At 43.5% G+C, this 23,731-nt stretch overlaps 1 protein-coding gene across 1 annotated transcript; it reads left to right on the top strand.

Moving 5' to 3' along the window:
- The first annotated feature begins 682 nt into the window (after positions 1-682).
- On the top strand, positions 683-6,040 carry LOC123122694 (uncharacterized). The gene is made up of 14 exons (XM_044543016.1): positions 683-871; positions 1,523-1,660; positions 1,750-1,851; positions 1,948-2,081; positions 2,162-2,437; positions 2,606-2,748; positions 3,098-3,144; positions 3,929-4,012; positions 4,112-4,240; positions 4,326-4,450; positions 4,533-4,802; positions 4,936-5,069; positions 5,223-5,300; positions 5,586-6,040. The coding sequence occupies exons 2-14, from the start codon at positions 1,534-1,536 to the stop codon at positions 5,785-5,787; spliced, it is 1,851 nt and encodes a 616-aa protein (XP_044398951.1). The 5' UTR covers positions 683-871; positions 1,523-1,533; the 3' UTR covers positions 5,788-6,040.
- The last annotated feature ends 17,691 nt before the right edge of the window (positions 6,041-23,731 follow it).

The following is a 23,731-nucleotide window of genomic DNA, read 5'->3' as shown; positions in this document are numbered from 1 at the left end:
TGGCGGCATGGTGCTGCAGGGTCTCGGCAACAGATGCGTGATAATGGATGCGCGTAGGGAGGTGGCGTTGTCTGGCGTCGTGGTGGCATCGACGATAGGTCTGGCAAGGTCGATGTATCGATACTTGCTCTGAAGATGGATCAGTTGAAGACAGTTGTGGCGGCCTGTGCAGGTGCGCATGTGGTGCCCATTGAGAGTGCGCTGGACTGGTGTGTGCCCCAGACCCGACAATTGCGGCTTGGTTGAGGCCTCCGGTTTTAAATGTTGGGTTTGGTGTGAGGATTGGGCAGGCGGCCTGGACAATAGGCACCCCTTCATCAAGTTGATAAGAGTAGCGATAGATGTTGCAAGATGTGGCTTCAGACTTATTGTTGTATTATTTTGTAAGGTCTTGATCAATAATTAGTAAAATGTTTGTATGCATTGCCTTGATGCAGAGGTGGGGGCCATCCTCCTTTAAAAAAACAAAAATAAAAATAAAAAATAAAAACATAGACAAGCGCGATTTTTTTTCTTTGAGCAAGAACAGGCCCGAAAAAATAGAACGAAAAAAAAAAGACGGCGCTGTTGTGGGCCGGGCGGGGTAGGGAATAGGACCCAACACGTAGAGAGAGCTTCTGAACGGCCTGCCACCTACGGCCCACGAGAGAGAGGGCGGATCTGACTCACGTCCGGCCATAATCTAACGGCAGATGGACTAGGGCACGGTTGCACGAAGACGAAGTACCCTTCCCCCTTGGTCGGCGGCGGCGTTGTGTTCTGCGTTCCGGCTCCCTCTCTTGCCCCTTCTCTTGGCGAGCGACGGCTGGGCGATACTGCTACGGTTGCCGCGCGAGTGCGCCATCCTTCGCCTTCTAAGACTCCACACCAGGTAAGACACATTAAACTCTGCTAGTAGATCGGAAAGATTGTTTTGTGGCGGCAGAGGGGTCGTCGAGATCCCACTTTTCTTTTGGTGAAGATGGTGTGATGGTGTTTGTTCTTGGTAAGCCCTGCGCGGCTACATGTGTCGATTTAGTTCATTGGAAAGCTGGGTACATCTTCTCTAGCGGTTCGATTTCTCTCAACAGTATAGCCTGATTGGTTGCATACCGCGTTTGCCTACATATCCACTAAGAGAATCGCATGATTTCTAGGATTATTATCTACAAGTAGCGCGACAAGCATAGCATAGCAGCGCACTGTATTATCCATGTGCAATTCCAGATTAAACTGAGTTCCATGGTATCCCTTTTGAATTTTACCGTGCTTGTTTTGGTGTGGCATACTTAACAACTATGCCCTTGTATCTTCATTGGGCACCGTTGTTTGCATAGCCTTGGGAATTGGGTCTTATAGAATCTACATAGACATAGCCCTCTCTCTCACTCTCTCTCTTTCTTTCTCACTCTGTGCCTCGCCATAAGACTGGTACTAGTGTCTCTTTGATTAGTTAGTCTGTGATAGTTTTTCAATGTTGCTTTATTATTGTTTATATGACCCTGCATTTTGCCCTTCTCAAGAAGAAAATTTTCTGCTTCAGTTCTTGAGAAGATGCTGAAAATTAAGAGGGGTGGTGCTGATCTCACAAGAAGCTTGCATGGGAACAGAAAAGCTAAGAGGGCGGCGATTATCTCAAAAGAATCTCCCATAGGATTAGGAGACACAATCCAGATCTCAGGTCTGCCGGTTCATCTTCTTTTCAGCATGTGGTTTTCACTGCTTTATTTGAGCACTCACGTTTCTGCCGTATGATTCTTCTTTAACTAGGTGACTTGCATAGGCACTCAAATCAAGATGTCTTGACTGAGCTCAGTGATGAAGTTAAATCAAATATGTTGAAAAGTGTTGCCTCACTTGCTGTGTGCAGTGGTGATTACACACTTCTTTATTTCCAAGAAATCTATAGAAATGTTTTTCCAACAAACATCACCACTTACAAATGATTTGTATTACAATCTTCTGTAGGGGACACACTCTTATTTGCATGCTCAGGCATAGCCATAGAGCGTGAATTATATGTTACAAAGTTTGTGACTTCACCAAAATTGGCCCTAGTTTTCAACAGTGCTAGAATGGAAAAGAAGCATGACAACGTAAAGGTTTGTGCTGCCAATCATCCCTTAATAATATGTTTGCTTAAGATGATTGTGATCATTGTGTGCTTGTCCTATCATTGTAGATTGAGGTGCGCCATGTAGGCAGTGAGGTTTACCAGGGTTTCTTAGACAGCGATGATGTAGATGAACACTTTTCTGTTGTCAAGGTCAAGGCCTTCCTTGATGTTAATGTTGGACTTATTGAGCATGCTGAGGGGATTCTGCCTTATGGTAAGGTGGTAGTTCTAGGCCGTGGCACCTCGGGTGAATTAATGGCAAAAAGTGTGATACTGGCTGGCGACGTAAGTTGTTCTAAATATAATGAAGATCCTGTGTTGTCTGTGGAAAAAATAACGAAGGTACACTTGCACTATGATATGAGCATTTTAATCTGTTTCTGTTCTATGCGCTAAACTGTACCTTGGAGGCAATAAAAAATGATTCTTTTCCTATTTAATTCTTGTTCAATTTCACTTCATTTTGTTCAAATGTAACCCTTGTTGTCTGTCACCTGTTATTTGTGTTAGGATTGGGAAGGTGGGCCACTTTTTTCTTTGGATGGGAACTTTATCGGCATGAACCTTTTTCTGGTTATGGAAAGAGCTTTTTTTCTACCATGGGGTGTAATGGTCTATCTGGTGTATAACTTTAAGACTCCCCTAGAGAACAGGTAAAGGTTTTCCACCGTCAGAAAGATATTTCTGTCCATGGGCATGTAGCACAGTTGCCCTGCAATACAAGACTAGTCACATTTCTTTTTCATCTGTTGAATTGAAAAGAAATGTGCTCGCTAGAAGGAATTATGACGTTTCCCTATTCTGATTATTCTTTGGCATTTGCTCAAAGCTCTATGTTTTTGTGAAATATGTATATGCACACAATGTGGTGTCCTCTTTAGTTTATCCTGTTGCATGCATACGACTCTACCATTTAGTTCTTTGGCAGCATGTTGCATATTAATGCACATGTTTGATCCATTTTGCTGCTGGGTTAGCAGTCACATTGATTTTCTTGGGCAGGCATGGAGAAGGACCCACACATGAGATGTTCAATCGCTATCAAGACGGTGAGCACACAGCCACTCTTTGAGACAGCTAAACTTGTGGTATTATGCAAATTGTTGTATTCCCTCTGTCCTGAATTAGTTGACTCAGATTTGTCTAGATATGGATATATGTAGACACGTTTTAGTGTTAGATACATCCGTATCTAGGTAAATCCAAGTCAACTAATTTGGAAAGGAGGGAGCTATTGCTTACTTCGTTGTCTCGCACTCTCATGTCAAGGAAGCCACCACCTGCTCAGGCTCGAATCCTTGTGCTCGCAAAATGTCGGTGCCTCCCTGGAGTGACTTCAGCGAGTTTCAGGGTCTGGCACTCCCCTGTTTTAAGATGAAGCTTGGGGGATGTCATATCTTGTAGTAGTTCTTTTTTTAAGCATCAATTTGTACGGTCTTCATAAGTAGTGCAAGTTCAACTATTGCATTTCTACTCAATAACCATCACAACTAGTTTGGCCTTTTTTACATGTACTTCCATGGCGTTAGTGCTAATCAGTCAACCTTTTCAGACACTGTTCTTGGGTATGCTATACCGTTCTACTCCCTCCGTTCCAAAATAGATGACTCAACTTTATACTAACTATAGTACAAAGTTAGGTCATCTATTTTGGAACGGAGGGAGTAACTTGTAACCTGAAATGTTGCTCAGTTTGTCATCATAAGCTAATTAATTAATTTTATGTGCTGATCACTATGCATAGAATTTTATGTGCATTTACTTGTATTTTGTACTGGTATAATATATATATCTCAGTGTTATAATCACCTGACCTTGTCCTTATTGCGCCAGTTTATAAAACTGGTATCGAGCATAGTCTGTTTGGGGATGTTGACAAGATGGGTTACCCCAAGCTACCAGTAACTATGCTGGATGGTGAGTCAGTGTTTCTAGATTTGCCGACTTTTGTGCATCACGCCTCTTTACAGCTCTGCTGTGCCACTAACAACTATGCCACCTTGTATATAACACCAGATGGCTTGGTTTTGGTTAATACTTTTGAAGACACCTTTGGCGACGTATGGGGTGAAGGTGTCTGGAGGGAACTTGGGAAAAATGCTTCTGACATAAGTCGCATTGTTGTCGCACTTGCTTCCTTCAATGGTAATTTTACACCAATGTGGCATTTACCGGTATATATTTGTATCTGTTTACTGCCTGTTAATAATCAAAATCATGGCAACGGCAGGTGAAAAAATGTTTTCTGCATGCACGGGTTTTTTTATTCGATGGAATGGCTCAACAACCATTCTGACATCTGCAAGCCTGGTTAGAGATCATTGTGATGAAAGCAAGATTGTTGAAAACTTGACGGTTTGCGCTCCTCGCTCTATGATTGATTTCTGTTCTTTAGAGATTGTAGAAAACTTCTGAAATCTCACTGTATAATTTGCAGATTAAAGTATTGCTTCCAAACAAACTTGTCCGAAAAGGGAACATAGAGCATTACAGTCTACATTACAATGTCGCTCTAGTCAGTGTCGAGGATTGCCGTGTTATCCGACCAGCAAAGATTCAGCTTGATTGTATTGGTATTTCCCGTGTAGCAGCTGCAGGGCGTTGCTTCAGATCAGGCACGATAATGGCCACAAGTGGGCGTCTGGTTTCCTGGTCAGGCAGGCTTGATTGCAAGTTCATTTTACGCTCCACATGTAAAATCAGTAAGGTCGGTACGGCTGTTGCTGTTTGTTGCCTACCTTTTACATGGTGGAAGCTAATCGTCGCATCAAAATTACTAGTTGATTACCATGATGTCTGTTTGGATTAAAACTGAGAATATGTTTATGCCACCTTACCAGGCCGGGATTGGAGGACCCCTTTTTAATATGCGTGGAGAGGTTATCGGCATGAACTTCTATTCAGAGAAAATAGGCACCCCATTCCTGCTATGGAATGAGATTGGCAACATCCTGGCGTATTTTAAGGAAAAGAGGTATTTCAAAATTTCCTTTTTGGGGTATTCGAGTGTTTATCCGATATGTTGTTGAGATGAACATTTTGATTGAGAAGCCTGCTGAAGCGAGTTCAGCCAGGCATAATGTTGAGTGATATAAATAAATGTATTTGTTGGTGTGTTTGACGACAGTGATGCTGGTGAGGTTGCTAAGGACAGTGGTTCCTCTTTCTGGAAAATGGATGGGGATAGCACAGTCCGGTTAAACAGGTAAGGCATCCTGAGACACACACACTCCTATCAAATTAGTTACAATGAATAGTTTCGGATATAAAGTGGTACTCCCTCTGATCCTGGTTATCAAATTAGACGCGTTTTATGTGTTTTGTTCGCTCATTTCAGTCAATACATAGTCCATCTTGAAATATCCAAAATGTCTTATACTAGTTCCGTACACTGGCATAAGACGTTTTTGCAGTTCGCAAAAACGTCTTGCATTAGTGTAGAGAGGGAGTAATTAGGAAGGGAGGTGATATTTACATTGAACTGCTGCAGGTGGCCTGTGCCGATGCCATGTTGGCGTGATCCTGACGATCCATCTTGGAGCTATCCTGATGATTGGATTACGGATGCACCCAGGGATGAGCCGAACATTGAAATCCCACCTGGCGAGGAGTTCAGATACGGATACATAAGGGGAACGAGATATAGAAACCTTGTAAAGGAGTGCTGGGTTCCCTTGACCAAGAAGTGGTGATATCTCTCACTGTATATCAATCTCCGTGTTCGATGCAGCTGCTTGGGTTGGCTAACACTCGAGAACGAAGGGACCTTTTTACGCGCCTGCACTGTTTAGAAGCTACTACGACAATCTCTTGTTCTTAGTCTGTCTTAATATTACTCTGTTCTTAGTGAGCTCTTGGGTGTGCACCTAGCTAACTGTTCGTGCGTTGCCAAGGGCAACAAAATTTGTATAAAAGAAAAGACCTTTCAGGATGATGAGTTGATCACACCGTGGTTCAACACAAATACGTCCTGCCATGTGTTGGCCCTGTGCTCTGACGATGCCCGTGCACGCCTCGGCCAGCCCAAGGCAGCCCGCGTCGTCTTACTCCGGTGTACGTTTTCCTTGGTGTTAGAACTAAGAACAAATATGATTAACAATTTCACACAAAGAGCAATTTTATTCGCCAACATCATACAAAATTGCGCTTCATACACTGGAACAAATATTATGAACAATAAGAACAAATTTCGGAAACGGATGATACTATTTTTTAGTTTGTGCGACAAATGGGATATACAGTAGCAAGCAACGGTCGTAGTGCAGCGGAATCCTATTTGGCGCATACAGGCAGCAGCGGAGCTTGGTCTAGACCAACAGATTTTTGCAACCATTGAAGAATATGCTCTATTTTAGGCCTAACCAGTATTTAAACTAGAGAATAGCCCCTCCCCATTAATTTGTCCCCCTTCAGCTAATGGCCTCCTTTTGGATTATGCTGAAGCTCCGCCACTCCATACAGGCAACACTGCAAACCAGCGCTCATAGCTGTCGTTGTACATGAATGGGAGTGTTGTCTCCGGTTTTGGGAAACTTCTCGCCCCTTTTTTGTTTGGTTTTTCTTTCTTTTTTTGATTTTCATGAACTTTTTATTTTTAAATTTTTTTGCAAAGATTTTGAAAGCTGCAAATTATTTCAAAATTGTGAGCTTTTTCGAAACCATGGACTTATTTTTAAATTCATGAAGTTTTTCTAAATTCAAGATTTATATTTTTTTTACTTTTTTTACAAAATTGGAAAATAAGTCAATATTTTGAACTTTTTTTTCAATCATGTGAAGCTTTTTTTTAAAGGAAACTGGTCAACCAAGTGGCTGGTGCACAGTCGATCGGCTCACCATGTTAACGAGTGAACAGAAAACGAAAAGAGCGCTGGCTTGTTGGGCTGGCCCATGCACGAGGAGTGTGCGAGGGCGAACGTGCTAACCGGCGCCAAACGCGCTGAATAGGAGCCCCCGCAAGGGTCATTTTTGTGGGCCAAGGGCGAGACTAGTGGTGCATCTAGCCGCCGCCATGTCTCATGCTTGGCACTCCCTCTGGATTTTTTTTCTGTAGGCGTTTTCGGGTTTTAGATGGGTTTTTTCTGTTTACACCTTGCCTTTCCTAGGTTTTGGAAGCAAAAATTGGCGAAAAAAAGTTCCAAAAAAAGTTATGGGAAAAAATTTGTGCTTCTACAAGAGCACATATTTGCTTTTCGTGGAGGCATAGAATTGCTTCCGCGAGAAGCATAGTGCGCTTCTAAGAAAAGCGAAAAAAATCACAAATTTATTTTTCCTTGAATCTTTATTTGCTTCCACGAGAAAAGATGCATATAATTCCTTCCGTGAGAAGCACAATTCTTCTTCGCGGAAAAGGGGAAGTCACGATTTTTTGCACGAATATTTTTTTGCTTCACGAGAAGCCCAATTTTGCTTCTCGTGGAGTCACAAATTTGCTTCCGCGAGAAGTACAGTTGTGCTTCTTGGAAAGAGAAAAATTGTGATTTTTTTGCGCAAATTTTTCTTTTGTCATGAGAAGCACAATTGTGGTTCCCAAAAAGGGAAAAATTATGAATTTATTTTGCATGATTCTTTTTGTGCTTCCACGAGAAGCACATATTTGCATCTCGTGGAGGCACAAATATGTGCTTCTCGAAAAGCAAAAAAAACACATGTGCTTCCGGCTTTGGGGTTTTCCTTTTTATGGGTTTTTTGTGAAAAAAGTTCGTCGAAACCTATTACATGGGATCTAATTTGAAATATCTCAACGCGGGAAATCCAACAGTGAAATTGGTTGGGGATTTGGATGCACTGTTTGAGAGATAAAATGTAAAAAAAATTCTATGAAAAAAGGAAACTCCCAGGTTGCGACAAGTGCGCACATGTCAGCGTCTGAGAAGGTGAAAATGACCTTTGCAAGGTGTTCAGTGTGTGGAATACATAATGTGGTAGAATGAGAATAGCTATGGTGGCACAAAGTAGGAGTTAGAGACAAAGCTTTTCTTAGAGGCGAAGTGAATTTTGTAATTCCGGTTATCTATCTGTAATTTCCGACTCCTTCCATTCCTATGACTATCATTTTAAATCCATGTTGTGTGGAGGCGTAGCAAATAATAAAATGGGCAAGTCATTCATCTTCGCGGCAGGGAGCTCTCACTTCTTATAAAAGACTTGGGTGGTAGACAACAAAATAAGGTCATTGATACGTTGGTAGGTCAATAGCTAAAAGATCCTCAGTTTATGAGTTTGGTCCTAGTTAGGTTGGAACTATATGAGTGTTTTAAATGGACAACAAATTTGTGGATCTTTTCAGTTTTAATGAAGGATTTTATTGATCCCTTGATCTTTACATCAAGATGCTGCAAGTAGCCAACACAAAGTTTAGAATTACAAAGATCACGAAAACATTTGAATTCATGAACTTTTTTTTAGTTCACGAAAATATTTGAATTCACGAACTTTCTTTCGTGTCCGTGTTTTTTTAATTTCATGAACATTTTTTAAAAATTGGCAAAAGAATCAATATTTTGAACCTTTTTCAATCATGTGAAGCTTTTTAAAAAGTAAACCGGTCAACCAAGTGAATTGGTCCATGGTTGATTGGGTCAACCATGTTAACTGAGTGAACAAAAAACGAAAAGAGCGCTGGCTTTGTTGGGCTGGCCCATGCGCGAGGAGTGTGTGAGCGCCAACATGCCAACATACTAACCGAATAGGAGCCCTCTTGCGGGAGCCGGCAAAGGTCATTTTTGTGGGATAAGAGCCCTCCAGGTGGTGCATCCAGCCACCGCCACATGTCATGCTGGGCGCTACCTCTGTATTTCTTTTCTGTAGGCATTTTCGGGTTTTAGATGATTTTTTTTTGGCTTTTCGTTTTACACTTTTTTTCCCCAAGATTTGGAGAACACAATTGGCGAGAAAAAAGTTCACAAAAGAAAGTTATGGGAAAAAAAATCGTGCTTCTACAAGAGGCACATAATTGCTTTTCATGGAGGCACATAATTGCTTCCGGGAGAAGCATTGTGTGCTTCTCAGAAAAGGGGAAAATCACAAATTTTAATTTTTGCGTGAATCTTTTTTGCTTCCACGAGAAGTGTTCTTTTGCTGATATTATTACCAATATTCGACACTAGGTTATTCATAGATTACTATACCTTCCCTATTCATTGCGGTTGGTTATTTGTTAGGCACAAATTTTCTTCCGTGAGAAGCACAGTTGTCCTTCTTGGGAAAGGGAAAAAAAATCCTGATTTTTTTGCATAAATATTTTCTTTGCTTCAATGATAAGCATAGATTTGCTTCCTGTTGTGCTTCTCAGAAAGGAAAAAAAAATCTTTTTTGATGCGAGAAAGGGAAATATCTGGAATTTTATTTTGCATGATTTTTGGGTGCTTCCACGAGAAGCACACATTTGCATCCCGTGGAGGAACAAATCTGTGCTTCTCGGAAAAAAATAACGTGCTTTCGGCTTTGTTTTTGTTTTTCCTTTTTATGGTTATTTTGTGAAAAAAGCTCGCCGAAACCTATTAACATGGGATCTAATATTAAATATCTCAATGCGAGAAATCCAACGGTAAAAATATTTTCGGATTTGGACGCACGGTTCAAGAGATAAAATGTTAAAAAAAATCTACGAAAAAACAAAAAAAAACAGTCAAGTTGCGACAAATGCGCACATGCAGTGCGTCACTTGTCAGCGTTTGAGAAGGTGAGAGTGACCTTTGCAACGGGTTCCCCTTAACTAGTGATTTCGGCTTTAGTGTAGATTTCAGTATTGAACTCATAACCTCTGTTGGGCCAAATCCACGTTCAAAAGGCCATCTACGTATTAAGATGGATACTTGGTTGGCCCAATAAGTGAATGAGATTGGGCATTTAGAGGGCCACGAAGTGGAATGATCGTTATCATTTATGGGCTGTTGTTTCTCTTTATGAAAATGGGCTCTCACTTTCCATTCTCACATAGTATACGGCTTTTACTTCTGAAAATTCTACATCCTCCACGACTGTGCGTCCGCATATCTTAATCCCGGATTCCTTGCAAGTAGACTCGGCCGAGCAGGTGACTCGTTTCTACTAGGCTCATCAACGCTCTGTTCGGCTGTTCCACCATTTTACTAACGGAAACCAGTCTCCTCTGTGGTCGCCATTCTATCATGGCCAAGCAATAAAACGCCACGCACCTCGTTGCTTGAGATGAGACCAGAGTGTGGCATACATGATGTGGTAGAAAGAGAATAGCTATGGTGGCACGGAGTAGGAGCGAGAGGCATAGTTGTTCTTGGCCGTGAAGTGAATGTTGCAATTCCTGTTTTCTACCTGTATTTTCCGACTCCTTCCATTCCTATGACTACCATTTTGAATCCATGTTGTGTGGAGGCGTAGCAAATAATAAAATGAGCAAGTCATTCATCTTCGGAGCAGGGAGGTCTCACTTCTTATAAAAGATTTGGGTGGTAGACAACGACATAAAGTCATTGATCCATTGGTAGGTCAATGGCTAAAAGATTCTCACTTTATGAGTTTGGTCCTAGTTAGGTTCGAGGCTATATGAGTGTTTTAAACGAACAATAAATTTGTGGATCTTTTCATTTTTAAATGAAGGATTTTATTGGTCCCTTGATCTTTACATCAAGATGCTGCAACTACCCAACACACAGTTTAGAATTACAAAGTTCACAAAAAACAAAGCCCCAATGGCTAATCTCTTATATTTTCGTAGAGATAAAAACGAGCTAAGTAGACCAACGACTCCAAGACGCCAAGTGAGTTGTGTCATGCGAAAGACTGGAGATGCATGAGGCCATGTGATCATTGATGAACTGCTCCGGTACAAGCACTGGTGCTGAGTGTGATGTTAAATCTTCCAGTCATCGACGACGTCAACTATTCCAGGTGGTCGGTAACTCCACGAGCTTGCCAGGATTATCCCATGCATATCGATTACTGAAATTTGAGAAATTGTGCGATACGACGAGGTAGCCGAACTTCTGAAATTAAGTGTCGCCGATTACATGCAACGAAAGAACGTACACAAGCTCCCAATTATTTCACATGCGCAAATTAGCTAACACATATTACTCCTCCTCCGCAAATATAAAACGCGTGTGTTTCGAAAAACTATTTTGAACATGATTTGTATAACATTATGGGGATGATGTTAAATTAATATGCTGGAATTGTATCAGAAATACTTTTTAAATAATATTGTATTGTATAATCAGCACATTTGGACTAATCGTTGGCCGAGTTAAATCTTGTAAAGTATGTGGCCTTTGTATTTCTTGCAATGAAGAGAGTTGTACTTGCATAATAATAACACTAGAGATTTATAAAGTTATAGTTGCACATTCCTTATCCTTAAACTTGACCTTCCATTGTACTCGTGAGAAAAATTCCACAAAAAGAAAATCCCCCTTTGACTTCTTTTCAAAAAATACAAATTTTTGGTCAAAATAGTGTGAATAGTGACCTATAATAGCAAATAAAATTTGTCTTTTTTGCTCTGAAGTCAACGTTGGTTTTTTGTTACTAGTGCAGAAGTAAGTCAAGTTTATTATAAAAATAGTTCTTACCTATTTGACTTCTTGTTTAATTAGTAATCCCCCCCCCCACCCATATAGGTTAGGTGCGGGCCCCACATGTCAGTTAACGGTCAAAGGAATGGTCAAACAAACGGTTCGTTTAGGTGCGGGCCCGACTTGTCATAAACCGGTTTAATTTCTTAGCCACGGGCGTTTTGGGTTTTTTTAAACAGCTGACGCCGGTTTCGGTAGTTATCAGTCACAAACAAAAATATGGTAGTTTTTTGGAACCATAGGACGAAAAGTGGTAGTTTTATGCTATTTACTCGTGTATCTACTACCAGGAACCAAAGTGTATTTCCCCACATTTCCTGTCCCATAACGAGTAGTATGTGCCCCTGTGCTAGTTGTCCATGATCTTGAGGATTTTATATTTCAAACTAATGAAAGCAACACGCCATACATGATATATTTTGATCGTTGGGGTTTAACACAAAATTTGAAGGATTGTACAGTTCCCAAGATTTTTACTATAACTGCTCTTAAGCTGCTAAAAATTTCTATGACATGTATTATTATGCCTACAACTTCGTATGAATCTCAACATAAGCTCAAATTGAGAACTAACGTATGTCGGATGAACAAAAGGGTGCTTATTCCACATTCTACCACGGGCCAAACTTTGTAGGAATCCCTATTTTTTCTATCTTTTGTTGTTCAAAGAGGTAGTTTGCCAATACATATCTTCTTAAGTTTAGTTTGTGCTGAGACAATCACCAGCCTTTATATATATCCCAATTCCTGGAATATTACTAACCGCGTTTCGCAAACCAAAATTCCGAACAACTGAAAGAACAATCCCTAGAATATCACCACCAGCATGTGGTTGTCATCGATAAGGTCAGGTTGGCTCTAGTTGATGAGCAGAGATAGCGGTGTGCCTCGACTGCTCGTCCTGGCGGCAGTAGTGTTCGTTCGGTGGTCAGATTAATCTACGAATAATTTGGTTAAAAATGGAAAGTACACATCGTAGTGCTGTTGCAGGTGTAAAAAAACACCATGCTCATGTGTACATACCACAGCAGAGAGAGGTACGTAGCATCCCTACCCTGCCCATGGGGAGGATCCGTCTCCAACCAGAAGAGATACTACTACTGCTCTACAATGCTCGTGTGCCTTAAGTGGGCTAAGCAATCGCCTATCGGCCGTGACCCATGCCAATCAAGCATGGTGTAGATCGCCACATGGTATGCCCTTGGCTCGTTGGCATGGCCATGGCGATCGTCCGCGGAGGGAGTGGGGGAGACGGGCCGGGGTTATTGATTGGCTGCCGGCTTCGTTGTGTGGGTCCCGGGTATCGTTATCCCGGAAACATGGGCGACAGAGTACAGTGGAGACGTCAATGCGTCGATCGTGAGGTTGACATGACCTGTCAATGGAACAAGCATAAAAGCATCCTTCTCTTCTCTTCTCTGCCTGCTGGCCGTCCGTCCGTGTACACTCTACTTCTCATCACGTCGCTGTCGTTTTATTTATTTATTTAACTCACCCTGAGCAGAACTACCACGAGGCTGGAGAGGTCCGGTCTTGTGGTTTTTGGAAAGTGCAATTTTTCCAAGTTCAAAAGACACACGCCTAGCTCGCGACGACCTCGAGGAGGTACCACTGAGCTAGGGAGATCTTCCTGGAGCAAGAAGCCATCCGACTTTTTTCGCGTCCCTTGCCGAGTGAACCTGAGCTGAAAGATTGGATCGCAAGGTTGAAAAACCGCAACGGGACGCAACGCCAACGTGTAGTACCACCACCATCACTCACTCGCTTTTTCCGCACCCGTACGTGCACCGTTTCGCCCTCTGGTCACGTCTTTTCGACCACGACATACGGCTGCAGTTCCCGTTGCCAAACGGATATGGAGGGAGCGAAAAAGCCTCTGCCTCTCTCTCCCTCTAGCTAGCCATCAGCGAGGAAAAATGCATCGTCGTCGTCGTCCTTGCAAGCTGTTCACCACTACTTACTTATGATCTGCATCAGCTAGCAGTGCATATGCATTCCCATTGTCACATCGGCCGAAAGCGCGCGCTTATCGAGATGGACGCATAAAAAGATCTACTAGCTAGTAGCTAGGATTCGTATATGTTGGTGGTTTTGCTAGCTAGATCTTGCAAGCATATGCCATTGTTAGGCGTCGATCAGAAGTGCTCCCTTTTTTCCAGGCGAAATCGTGTCAGTGGTGTTTTACAGGCAGCTGCTGTCAGATTACGTGTGGAAAACAGTAATCATTTCGGCTTATGATGATTTCGGCAGTTGGGTAAGCTAGCGGTGCAAGCAAAGCTGATGCACATATGCCAACCTTTTCCTTGGTAAACCGATGGGGCATAAGTTGGGGAGAAGGGAGAGGGTACGTGCACAGGAAGGAGGGACGAAGAAGAAAGGAATAAAGCATATGCTAGCGCCCTACAGTAGCTGCACTACCACAAGCACTCGGGCCTTTTCAACAAATGGGTTTGTTTGGAAGCATTGAGCATACGGAAGATTCCGATGTTGCTTCTCAGATTTTTTCCCCCCGTTGGACGGGATGCATCAACCCCTCTTGCATTTCAGATTTTTTTTCGACAAAGTACAATATGTTGTCAACCCACTATACCCGGCCTCTGCAAAAATACATCAATGACCTAATCCTGACATTGAGGATGCACACCTCCAAATACAAAAGGTATCAAATCTTGATACATCAATCCCGGTCACACGTTTCATATCTTGATTCGGAACACCGTTGAGAAAAAAAAAGTACCAAATTCAACTGTGATAGTGTTATTTGCCCACTTTGAGTCTGGTTTGAATTAACTACCGCTTAATTATAACATGTTCCCTTTTTATCTAATGCTGTGTGTCGGACTTTTATGTTAGCAATTTTTTGGCATGATAAATGTACTTCTGTATATACATACAGAATTATTTATGCTTTTATACAGTATTTGTCTAGTTATAACCTGGCTGCACCACGAGAACATGTTCATCGGATGTTGTATTTTCTCCAGGCAGAATGCCCGTGTGAATATCTAGCACGTATGATTGTACCGATGCTACTATCTTTTATCTTCAAAAGTGTACCTTATTCACATGTGACTAATACTCATTTCTTAGGCATTTCATAACTATGTTTTCCTTCTCGACATATTGAGTAAAATAACATGTCTCAAGTAGTTACAATGCCAACAAGTGATCATGGTACGTTTTTACAGGTTGGACTTATGAGATGAGGTGGTTGGCTCGCGATAAAAACCCGGAGGCACGCCGTCAAAATAAGAGAGAGAAGGGGGGTGGGGCTAGTGTGGAAGAGGACGCATACGTCTATAATGCTTTGCCACCAATCGAGGGATGGGCCCGAGGCTCAGGGATTTGGCTTTAGCCCCATAGGTACTAACGGGAGTCTGTGATCAAATTTTTTTGAATGCAAGAAGATCACGAAAAGTTATTGCTTTTGCCCCATGCGCAGCCCCTCTATGGCTCTGCTCACCCAATCATCGTCAAGCAGGCATCGCCCCGCCGCTCCTTCTTCGCCGTGCATCGTCAGTTGTAGCTCAGATCATCATCGTGAGAGATTCCTCACTGACATATCACAACGCGCACGTCATGCAAACAACTAACAGTTGTTGTGCGGCTGGCCCTTCTAATTTCTCGACATTTTGAGTAAAATAACACGTCTTAAGTAGATACGATACCAAAACGTGATTATGATACCAAAAAGTAATGCTACATCCACGGAAAGGCCTTTACGGGTTGAGAACAAGAAAGCCATCCATCCTGACCCTTTCTTCCAATTCCTCAACATTTTGAGTAGAATAACACATCTCAAGTTGTTATGCTACCAACAGGTGATCATGGTACACACTTGAGTAATGCTACATCCACGAAAAGGCTTTTACGGGTTGGATTTATGGGATGAGGTGGTTGGCTCGCGATAAAAAACTAGAGGCACACCGTGAAAAAGAGGGGGGGGGGGGTAGTTTGGAAGAGGACACATACGCCTATAATGCTTTGCCAACCATCGATGGATGGGCCCAGGACTTAGGGATTGGCTTTAGCCTCATGGGTAATAACTGGAGTCCGTGTTTATCTTTTTAAAATAAATAAGATCACAAAAAATTATTGCTTTTGCCCCATGCGTAGCCCCGCTGTGGCTCTGCTCACTCCATCATTGTCAAGCAGGCATCGCCCCTCCACTCCTTCTTCGTCGTGCATCGTCATTTGTAGCTCAGATCATCATCGTGAGATATTCCTCACCGACACATCACAACACGCACGTCATCCAAACAACTAATTGTTGTTGTGAGCCTGGCCCTTCCTTCTACATTCTCGAAATTTTGAGTAAAATAATACGTCTCAAGTAGATATGATACCAACAAGTCATTATGGTACGCACTGGATGCTACATCCACGGAAAGGCCTTTACGGGTTGGGAACGAGCAAGCCATCCATCTTGACCCTTCCTTCCAATCCCTCGACATTTTGAGTAGAATAACACATCTCAAGTAGTTATCATACCAACAAGTGATCATGGTACTCACTCGATTAATGCTACATCCACAGAAAGGCTTTTATGGGTTGGATTTATGGGATGAGGTGGTTGGCTCACGATAAAAATCCAGAGGCACATCGGGAAAATAGGTGGGAGGGGGGCGGGGGGGGGGGGGGGGGGGTTATAGTGTGGAATAGGGCACATATGTTGGTAAGGCCCCCTCCCCTTAGGTTTGGCATTTTCCCACGGATCCAGTGTCCTCCTTCTTTCCACCCATCGAGGGATGAGCCTGGGGCCTAGGGATCCATAGGTAGTAACCGGAGTCCGTGTTTTAATTTTTGTATTTTTTTAAAGGGGAATATATTAATATCAAGTAGATACCAATTACACCCAGCCTCTGCACCAACATGATGCTTAAAAATATCTAGGATGACCCGACCAAAAACAAAAAAAAAGAGAGAAAAAAGAAAAGAAAAAGAAAAAATGACCCTGCCACGATGATCAATCACCCGCAGTAGTAGCACTCTAACCATCACCAAATACGCATCTGGACTACAAAGAAGGTTCTCCAAAAGCAACGCCTCCAGGAAGGAAACAATGCACAAACTTTGTCGTTACCCGATCAAAGATCATATGTTTTCACCCTGAAGAAAGACCGCATTCCCAAAATTAATGCGTTCAACAAGGCCACTATCAGGCACAACCAATAAAGGCCAGACCTTGGGTTTTCACCCTGAAAATCATGACTCACCAATAAAGAATTCCTCCAATGCTGCCGCTCCCACTTGCTGAGGCTACTACTACAAGTCACGTACCACCAGGCTCACAGGAACTCGTGCCCGGTCTGGACGGGAACTTTAATTTTTGTAAATACAAGAAGATCATGGAAAAATATTGCTTTTGCCTCATGGACAACCCCATTGTGGCTCTGCTCACCGCAGCATCGTCAAGCGGGTGTCGCCCCTCAGCTCCTTCTTCGTCGTGCATGTGAATTGTAGCTCAAATCATCATCGTAAGAGATCCCTCACTGACGCATCACAACACACACGTCAGGCAAACAACTAATGACTGCAGTGTTCCTGGATTCTGATATGGCTGTGACTAAAGAGCTGAATTTGCAAAAAGAAAAGAGCTGAATTTGCTGGAAAAAAGTGGTGTAAGCGAGAATGTATTTTTTTTTGCCGCAGGTGCGCTTGCACCCTTAGTTTAGAAGAGTCAAAAAAATATATTTGATAGCTAAAAAATCCTCAAAAAATTACGTCGCTTACACAGGGTAGTATACTACAGACGTGCAATTTTGCATGAAAAATATTATACCAGTTCATGTTACTCATAAGAAGACAAAGAAAATAGTGGCCGGAACAACACCTTTTGTGCACTGAATATATTATCTGGTCACGTGGCAAGAAATCAATTTCGCACCGAGACTTGTATTAAAGTCTACATGTACAACTATTAGTCACATCACGCGCGTATGTGAATTTGTTTTGTTTTTAGCCAGGCGTGTGTGCTCCCGAGTTTACGTTTCGAGTCCTTGCGCTACAACGGGACGACGTACGGGGTTTCTTGATGGATCCCCCACGGGCCGCGGCCACGGAGGCACAAAGGCCCAGCCCACCCTGGGACGAAAGAGGAAAGTTTACCCTGTGAGTGGGGATGGCAATGGGTACCCATTACCCACGTACCCTGTGGGTAAAAACCCTATTAGGGAAAAGGTATGGGACAAAAATTTACCCATGAGTATGTAAATAGAGAAATCTCAAACCCATCAGGTAGAGCGGGTATGGGTATGAGATCATATAACGCATACCCACATACCCATGTACCCTTACAAAATCTAACAAGTACGGAAAAAATATCTCTAGCCTTTGTCATGAAGTTTGTGAACTTAAAAATGTATGACTATGTACTACCGCTTTTGACTATGTGTTGATGTTTTGATGTGTTGTTGTTTACAAGAAAGTGTTGAAGTTTGTAAAATGTGGTGTGTTTATGATATGTTGTTGTTTATAAGTACGTATTGATGTTTATTATGTGTTGTTCATAAGTATGTATTGATGTTATTATGTGTTTATGATTGTATCTTGTTGTTTATGATTATGTGTCACTCCAATTGATATTATGCAGACATGGGTATTTTTACCCACGGGTACCCATTTACCCTGTCGGGTGATGGGTATGGGAAAAGTTTATACCCACTCACGGGTATGGGTACGGGTGATGGGTATGCTTAGATGGGATGGGTAAGGGTATGGGGTGGCTCCACCCGTACCCAAACCCTGTGGGTGCCATCCCTACCTGTGAGCCACCTGGTCACACACACGCCAGTCCCTATAGCCTAGCTAGGCACCCTTCACCTTTGTGGCGTATACATACATACCCGTCCCTGCACACTTGGCTGCAACCGTATATCAACTTCCTTGTAGTGGCTCCAAATAACCCTGGAGCGTTCGGTTGGATACTCCTTATCTTGGAGACACATGCCTGAGTTCATCCCTCATCCTAGTGCATGTATGGTCCTATCTAGCAGAGTAGCTAGCTAGCCTCACGGTCAGGGAGCAGGCCACCAGCTAGTAGCGACCACAGGAGCACACGCGCGTGCGTGCGAGGGGATACCGCGTATAGGCGCGGCGGCATGGCCGCACGGAGGCGTTGGCATGGTCACCACGCTCTCAGGTCGCAGCCGTGCATCCCGTCGCTGCCACATGACCCGCCTGCCATTAATAAACACGCAGTATGCTGTATTCCAGACTTTGTTAACAAGTATACTATACTAGTATGGTAATAATATAATACGACGTACGTGCTGGACCGATGATCATGGGTGCAGTGAAGTGCAGGGTGACAGAAGGTGGATCAAAAGCGTCCCGTCGAAATGACACAACATGGGTCTGCTCCCGTGCCTGCATCCGGTCCCGGTCGGGGCCCCCCGCCCGACCCGGCCTCTTGGTTCGGTAGGTGGAGATCGCCGCGACCCCCGGCCCTGCGGCTGGCTAGCTTTCTCACCGGTAACTCTATCTCTTTGTTTTGGCCCGTTCATTATCGTGTACTCTCTTCGTCACAAAATAAATATCTTAACTTTGTACTAATTCTACTATAAAATTGCACGAGTCACTTATTTCGGAACAGAGGAAGTAGTTATGTAATTTTTCATGCCAGAGAAAGTTGTTACGTAAGTATATGTAGGAGTACGTAGAAAGTGAGAGGTCGATGCTGGCCGTACGCACGCAATTAATGGCATATATACGCGACGGGACGACGAAATCCAAGCGAAGCGACTGCAACGGCGGTTGAAAAGGGCCAAAGTGGCACGGCGGAACGGGACGTTTCACTGATCTCACGGTACGGTTTACGAACGTGGTGTCTCGCTCACCGGTTTGCCGTGGTGGCCAATTTGGACTTGTCATCGATCGCCCCATTAATCCCCCGCTCACGGCCGAGTTGTCCGCGTCACGAAATCTGGAGGAACGCATAGCCAGGCACGGATTAATTCGGTGGCACCAAAGGGAAAGTCGTTTTTCTCAAGATGAGATCTCCGTCAGGGTCAGTGTGTGCGTGTGTGCACATCCTCTCGTTGGCTCGTGCAACAGTGGATTAGATCCACGATGTAGATAGGGGAAAGGTCCAATCACCTATCCAAGTTTTTTTCAGGGAAATCATCCGTCTACGTTTTTTTAGGAAAATATGTCTAGTTTTTTTTGTTTCGGTACATACGCATATACACTCACTCCTGTGAACACATGCACGCGTACCCCACCCCTATTAGGCATGTACAATTCATAGCTCCAGAGAGATGCCTCGCATGTCATGTATGATCGGATATCGAATAAAGTAGGTTTGGATAGGGAAGCGGGTCCTCTGCAGGAGGCGGGTGCTTGGAGAGAAAAACTGTGGTCCAACACCACAAGCTGAAAAGGTTGGAGTGAAAATTAGAGATGCATTTGTAATAAAGTCTTTATTTTCTATTTCTTAATGAGGCCCACAAGTGGTAGCTTGCATTGGGGAGAAAAAAAAATATAGATGCCTCAAACTACTTTTTGTCATGGAGCATCAGTATCCAATGCCGCCATTGTACATGCCTTAGCACTTCCGGGAGACTGAGCCGGTACATCATCTTGAGATTGACGACAGACGACTTCGTAATCGACCAGAGCGTCTCTTCCCACTGAACGCACATCGTCAGAAGGCCTAAAATAAAGCCAAAAAAATGCGAGCATCAGTGTCAAGTTTAGAATTCAAACTCTGGTGAGCTGGGATACCGTTAAGTAGTCAAACTAACCCTAGGCTTAATTACAAGGATGTGCCGAGTGCATATGCACTTGGATACTTTTTCTCTACATAATTTTTTGGAGAGTTTTTAGTGTTGGAAATATGCCCTAGAGGCAATAATAAATTAGTTATTATCATATTTCCCTGTTCATGATAATCATTCAGTATCCATGCTAGAATTGTATTGATCCGAAACTCAGGTAAATGTGTGGATACATAGATAACAATGTGTCCCTAGTGAGCCTCTACTAGACTAGCTCGTTGATCAAAGATGGCCAGGGTTTCTTAACCATAGACATGAGTTGTCATTTGATAACGGGATCACATCATTAGGAGAATGATGTGATGGACAAGACCCAAACTATAAGCATAGCATATGATCGTGTCAAGTTTATTGCTATTGTTTTTCTGCATGTCAAGTATATGTTCCTATGACCATGAGATCATGCAACTCACTGACACCGGAGGAGTACCTTGTGTGTACCAAACGTCGCAACGTAACTGGGTGACTATAAAGGTGCTCTACAGGTATCTCCGAGGGTGTCTGTTGAGTTGGCATGGATCAAGACTGGGATTTGTCACTCCATATGACGGAGAGGTATCTCAGGGCCCACTCGGTAATACAACATCACAATAAGCTTGCAAGCAATGTGACCAATGAGTTAGTCATGGGATCTTGTATTACGGAACGAGTAAAGAGACTTGCCAGTAACGAGATTGAACTAGGTATGGAGATACCGGGTCATGACCATCATAACCGAAAGGGGTTTCGGGGGGCCCTGGCAAGTGTTGGGGGGCCTCATGGGCCAAGGGGAGGGGGCAAACCAGCCCACTAAGGGACTGTGCGCCCCCCTCACACCATCCCACATAACCAGAAGAGGTGGGGGCCCCCTAGTCAGCCAACCCCTTTGCCTTGGGGGCCAAGGCTCCCGGGGGGAGGCGCCCAAAAGCCTGTGGCTGCTTCCCCCTAGATTGGATCTAGGGCGCCCCCTCCTTCTCCCTTCCCCCTATATATAGAGAGGTAGAGAGAGGGCAGCCGCACCCATCTATGCCACGGCGCTGCCCTTCCTCTCCCTCGTAGCCATTTTCCTCTCAGTAGTGCTTAGCGAAGCTCTGCTGAGATTCCACCACCACCACCGCCACCACGCCTTCGTGTTGCCGGAGGACTCGAGCTACTACTTCACCATCGCTCGCTGGGTCGGGGAGGTGAAGGCGTCATCAAGCCGTACGTGTGTTGAACGCGGAGGTGCTGTCCGTTCGGCACTTGGATCGGAGTTCGCAGGACGTATCGTGATGGGATCGCGAAGACGTTCGACTACATCAACCGCGTTTCTTAACGCTTCTGCTTAGCGATCTACAAGGGTATGTAGATTCAATCTCTCCTCTCGTAGATGGTCATCTCCTGAATTGATCTTGGTGAGCATAGGAATTGTTTTGTTTCCCATGCAACGTTCCCCAATAGTGGCATCATGAGCTAGGTCTATGCGTAGATGACATCACGAGTAGAACACAAGGAGTTCGTGGGCGTTGATATTCAGATTGCTTCCTTCCTTGGTCTTTTCTTGATTCGACGGTATTGTGGGGTGAAGTGGCCCGGACCAACTTTACATGTCCACGTACATGAGACCGGTTCCATCGACAAACATGTGACTTTGTTGCATAAAGATGGCTGGCGGGTGTCTGTCTCTCCCACCTTAGTTGAATCGGATTCGACAATGGTGGTCCTTGTAGAAGGTTAAATAGCAACTTGCATATCGCCATTGTGGCTTTGCGTATGTAAGAATTGTTCTTGCTAGATACCCATAGCAGCCACGCAAAACATGCAACAGCAATTAGAGGACGTCTAACTTGTTTTTGCAGGGTATGTTGTGATATGATATGACCAAAGACATGATGAAATATATTTGATGTATGAGATGATCATGTTTGTAATAGTTTATATCGACTTGCATGTCGATGCATACGGCAACCGGCAGGAGTCATAGGGTTGTCTTTAATTATTGTATGACCTGCGTGTCAATCATTAAACGCTATGTAATGCTTTACTTTATCGCTAAGCGGTAGCAATAGTAGTAGAAGCATGGTTGGCGTGACAACCCCAATGGCGACACGATGATGGAGATCATGGTGTCATGCCGGTGACGATGGAGATCATGCTGGTGCTTTGGAGATGGAGATCAAAAGCGCAAGTTGATGGCCATATCATGTCACTTATGATTTGCATGTGATGTTAATCCTTTTATGCATCTCATTTTGCTTAAGACGACGGTAGCATTATAAGGTGATCCCTCACTAAAATTTCAAGATAAAATTGTGTTCTCCCCAAGTGTGCACCGTTGCGGAAGTTCATCGTTTTGAAGCACCACGTGATGATCGGGTGTGATAGACTCTACGTTCACATACAATGGGTGCAAGCCAGTGTTGCACATGTGGAACACTTGGGTTAAGCTTGACGAGCCTAGCATGTACATACATGGCCTCGGAACACAAGAGACCGAAAGGTCAAACACGAGCCATATAGTAGATATGATCAACATAGATATGTTCACCATTGAAACCACCTCATCTCACGTGATGATTGGACTTGGGTTGGTGAATTTGGATCGTGTTACAATCAGACAACCGGAGGGATGTCGATTTGAGTGGGAGTTCTTAGGTAATATGATTAATTGAATTCATTTATCATGAACAATAGCCTAAGTTATCTTTGCAAACTTATGTTGTAGATCAATAGCTTGCGCTGTAGCTCCTTGTTTTAATACGTTCCTAGAGAAAGACTAAGTTGAAAGATATTGTAAGCAATTATGCGGACTAGGGCCATAGTCTGAGGATTGTCCTCACTACTGCACAGAAGGCTTATGTCCTTGATGCACCGCTCAGTGTGCCAACCCCTCTAGCGTCGTCTATGGATGTTGTAAACATCTGGCAGACACGTTCTGATGACTACTTGATAGTTTAGTGCGCCATGCTTTACGGCTTAAAATCAGGGCTCCAATGGAGTTTTGAACGCCATGGAGCATATAAGATGTTCCATGAGTTGAAATTGGTATTTCAGGCTCATGCCCGTGTTGAGAGGGATGAGACCTCTGACAAGTTATTGTCCTACAAGATGGAGGAGAATAGCTCTGCCAGTGAGCATGTGCTCAGAATGTCTAGGTGCTATAATCGCTTGAATCAAGTGGGAGTTAATCTTCCAGATAAGATAGTGATTGACAGAGTTCTCCAGTCACTATCACCAAGCTACTAGAGCTTCATGATGAACTATAACATGCAAGGGATGGAGATGATCCCGGAGCTGTTCGCGGTGCTTAAGGCCGTGAAGGTAGAAATCAAGAAGGAGCATCAAGT

Source organism: Triticum aestivum, chromosome 5D (genome assembly GCF_018294505.1).
Source record: "Triticum aestivum cultivar Chinese Spring chromosome 5D, IWGSC CS RefSeq v2.1, whole genome shotgun sequence".
NCBI lineage: Eukaryota > Viridiplantae > Streptophyta > Magnoliopsida > Poales > Poaceae > Triticum > Triticum aestivum.
Note: the sequence above shows the minus strand (reverse complement) of the source record. Positions and strands in the feature narration are given on the sequence as shown.

Excerpts from the sequence above, each read along its gene's own strand:
- LOC123122694 (XM_044543016.1), top strand. The coding sequence starts at position 1,534 with ATGCTGAAAATTAAGAGGGGTGGTGCTGATCTCACAAGAAGCTTGCAT. Across the intron at positions 4,451-4,532 it reads AGATTGTTGAAAACTTGACG|ATTAAAGTATTGCTTCCAAA; the intron begins GTTTGCGCTCCT and ends TATAATTTGCAG. Across the intron at positions 5,301-5,585 it reads AGCACAGTCCGGTTAAACAG|GTGGCCTGTGCCGATGCCAT; the intron begins GTAAGGCATCCT and ends GAACTGCTGCAG.